The sequence below is a fragment of the Drosophila melanogaster genome, chromosome 3L (genome assembly GCF_000001215.4).
Source record: "Drosophila melanogaster chromosome 3L".
Taxonomy (NCBI): domain Eukaryota; kingdom Metazoa; phylum Arthropoda; class Insecta; order Diptera; family Drosophilidae; genus Drosophila; species Drosophila melanogaster.
In genome coordinates, this window is record NT_037436.4 from 14,559,120 (window position 1) to 14,562,885 (window position 3,766).

General features: G+C 41.6%; 2 protein-coding genes and 1 non-coding gene across 3 annotated transcripts; 2 read left to right on the forward strand and 1 right to left on the reverse strand.

Annotated features, from left to right (window-relative positions):
- The first annotated feature begins 880 nt into the window (after window positions 1-880).
- On the forward strand, window positions 881-1,834 carry asRNA:CR44843 (antisense RNA:CR44843). Its single transcript, NR_124940.1, has 2 exons — window positions 881-969; window positions 1,064-1,834.
- On the forward strand, window positions 881-3,494 carry CG34039 (uncharacterized protein). The gene is made up of 4 exons (NM_001038923.3): window positions 881-969; window positions 2,740-2,880; window positions 2,933-3,164; window positions 3,258-3,494. Exons 1-4 carry the CDS (start codon window positions 967-969, stop codon window positions 3,476-3,478), a joined length of 597 nt encoding a protein of 198 aa, NP_001034012.2. The 5' UTR covers window positions 881-966; the 3' UTR covers window positions 3,479-3,494.
- On the reverse strand, window positions 1,020-1,645 carry Lk (Leucokinin). Its single transcript, NM_080154.5, has one exon. The coding sequence runs from the start codon at window positions 1,609-1,611 to the stop codon at window positions 1,129-1,131; it is 483 nt and encodes a 160-aa protein (NP_524893.2). The 5' UTR covers window positions 1,612-1,645; the 3' UTR covers window positions 1,020-1,128.
- Window positions 3,495-3,766: the final 272 nt, after the last annotated feature.

The following is a 3,766-nucleotide window of genomic DNA, read 5'->3' on the forward strand; positions in this document are numbered from 1 at the left end:
CTGGTAAAAAGGCCCAGAGTACCGAGACAGATGAGATAATTATAATTATTGCCGCCTGCACAAACACACACGCCCCTTTTGCGCCTAGTTTGTATAAATAGACAAGGTTTATGAGTTTGTTGTGCCCACCTCCAATCTGGGATTACAATCCCCGCCGGACTCTGACTACTAGAAGAAGGCCTCGAATGTTGCTCCAAAAACTGTTGGGATCGGCAAGATTTCAATCGTGGCGATAGGGCGGTTCAGGTGGGTCCGACATGGGTTCAAAGGGGTGTGTTTTGGTGGGCGTTCAGCTCCCGATCGCCTGATAAGCGCCAAACATTTGCTTAGATAATGGACAATGACAGACAATGTGTTGGCATAAACAAAATATGAAGGCATTATGGCATTCCATTTAAGAGACAGAAGAAATGGAATATGAGTGCATACATGATATTTTAATTTAATTCATTTAGGACTTAATAAATTAAAGATTCATTACTTACTAATAAAAAATTAAGATAGTTATCTCAAATCTAAATATATAATATAAATATAAATATAACTTCACATTGTCAACCGATCCATAAAAATTCCTAACAAAATTCAAATTCCCTTTTCGTTGGCGCCCATAAAAAAGAGAATTCCAAATTTACATGTAAAATGTAATGTCAAGTGTTATAAACTGTCTGGCAACGCTTGCCTAAGTGTAGCCAATGGCTACTAGCCACTTATATTTGAAAAGTCTTTCTCTTTCTTAGAACTTCTAAAATGTATTTAAGTGTATTTTAGATAGAAAAATAAGATTATTAAGATTTCACCCCTGAGAATAAACAACGATTTCCGATATTGAATATCGATAGTCACCGATAGCTGGGAACAAATAATGCCTTCCGATTACAAAAACATTAGTTGTCGATAGCTTCAGCAAGCAAAAATTAAAAACATTAGATTAGAAAATCCCCAACAAATAAAGACAGCACTAAAATGGTAAGCTTTTTTCGAATTTAACCAAATAAAACACTCGTTTTGTCGCTTCTCGGTTTGCAATCATCGGGTTTATTTAGACACTGATATTAATTAGAGGACTTCAACTTTGGCTGTTCATACACTTGGATGGGAAAAACGATGGGAGTGGAATCTCCGGAATTAGTAGTCCGGCAGGATCGGTGGTTCCGGTGACCTTTTGCCGCCCCACGAGTGGAATCGCTGCTTCTTGCCCAGCACGACGGAGTTGCGCTTCTCGTCGCGCTGCAGCTGGGATTTGATGCGGCACCTTTCAATCACCGCATCCCGGATGATGGGCGAGAACTCCTTGTCACCGAACTGGGCCATTAGCAGGCGGAAGAAGGCCCAGATCTCGCCACGCTGAGATGTGGGTGGTGGGGCGTAGTGCCGGAAGGGCCATCCCTCCGAGTCCGAATCCTGGCCACCGGGCCTGGAGCTGTACGCGTCGCAGACATCCTCAAAGCTCAGTATGGCCTGCAGGATGAACCTGCGGTACTTGGAGAGCTGCAGCTCACAGGTTGCCAACTCGGGATCCTGTTCAGAAATCGGTGCCGGCACCAGGCTGGCTCCATAGACTTGACGGCCAAAGGCCAGGAGCACCATACACAGGACTATCTTTGCCATCTTCTCCAGCGGTTTTAGCCGTCTTAATCCTCTCGGCCAACTGCGTTGTTTGGCGCCCTGCAGCCCTGCTTATATAGCCACTCGATCCGTAAGCCCACCACCGAAACCACCACCACTAGCACCCACCAGCCAGCAACTTTGAAGTCCATAAAATAATTATAAAACGTTTGTCGTTCGCATTTTCTAAGCCGTTACACACGTCGCTAAATAAATACGAGTGCGTATTAATAAGCGTCTCTACGTTTTCCACACACTTTTCCTTTTTCCCTCCAGACAATGGCAACAAGTGTCATAAATTTTCACTCGCTTAACTCGCTCTTCCCTTCCGAACTCGAGTTTATTAATCCTGCCCAGAGATAAACGTGACGTGCACTTGAAACTGAGACGGGCTCCCCAAACGCTCCTTCTTTATATGTGTGGGGGGGGAAAACTCGCAGCCGGAAAATGCCCGAACCACGAAACATTGCAACCCCTTTTCTCCGCTCGCCACTTGTACAAATTGCTCGCTGATTAGCAGGGAAGCGTATGAAATTAATCATATGCAAATATCGTCCACTTTTCTTTTCCTTGACGCGAATTTGTTGCTGTCGTGGGAGTTCTTGGGACCTATGAAATGCTATCCCTATAGGGTATGATTAGGAAATTCATGTTTGACCCGAATGTGCTTAGATAGCTTGTACTTTTCTAAGAAATTCTAGAGGCAATGCTTTCTTTAAATGAATTCCCCAAAATTACATATCTTATTTCTTATTAGCTTTGTCCCTTCAATTTACATGGGTACATTTAGTTTTTGATGTATATATAATTTTGCTTTTTTTTTCTAAGACACAAACAGGGCAGTTAAACAATTTTTTATCTTATTTAGTATATAGATGACAAAACTTATTTTGTAAAAGCTTCTTAGCATTTAGTCGATTTCCCAGGGTATTTTCAGTTGCGACGCCCCTTGCTTTCTGTTGTTCTTAAGAGCTCCTCATTTGGTTGAAGCCCACTTGGTCTGGTCTTTAATTTACTCAAAAACGTGATGGGTTAACTTGGCTGTGGGCGTGCGCCCAAGTACGAAATGTGAAATGAACTTAGATTATTTTCTGTTTTTTAAATTACCGACATTTGGTTTGCCCTTTACAGAAATTCCGCTTCTGTGGCGAAGGCGATTGCCCCGATTGGGTCCTAGCTGAGATCATATCAACACTCTCGAACTTGAGCATTGAAAACTTGGAACAACTTAGCGATTTAGTGGCACAACGAATTTGTGGAGAGACATTTGAGGTTTGTAATTATTTGTTTGAAATTCATAAATATACAAGACTTTTACTTTCAGGAAGCGAAAATAAAATCGCTGACATCCACATTAACTAATGAAGGAAAAACCGCCGTGGCATGCATCAATTTTATGCTGACCAGCGCAGCTCGCTATAGCTGTAGTGAAAGCATTTTTGGCGAGGAGATCCAGCAATTGGGACTTCCCAAGGACCATGCCGCAGCCATGTGCAGAGTCCTCCAAAAGCATTCCGCCACCATAAGGCAAACACTTATAAACAAATCTTTCAGAAGTTAGTGGTCTAAACACATATTAAGTCTTATGTGCTATCTTATTAAGGCTTATATTTGCAGATTAATTTGCTTCAATTTTATATTTATTTTAGTTAACGAACTGACAAGCGTCCGAGACATATCTACGCCAGGGCAAACGCCTCCAAACTACGCCACCTTGGAACTGAAGATCTCGCAAGAACTGGTCGATGGCCTACCGAAGGATACCACCCATGTCCTCAACATTGATCGCACCCAAATGAAGGCTCTGCTGGCGGAGCTGAAATTGGCACGTGATGTTATGCAAAAATATGAAAATAAACCAGATTCCTAAAAATGTTATTAATACTAAACATTTTGTGCATTTTTGTTACAAAATGTTATATATCTCGTTGCTGACAATTACAAACATGTTTCAAACATTATCTTAGCAATACTAAAACACCATTTTAGGCTCTAACTAGCAAATAAGCAACAAGTAGGTGAATAGTTCTAATAAAAAAAACAATGCATGAAAATACATTTTTGGATAATTCGATGGCTGCCGATAGGTGGAGCTATTTTCGCCTTATACTGTGCCATTTAGTTGGGACACCAACCATTTTCCGGAACTGGATTCGTT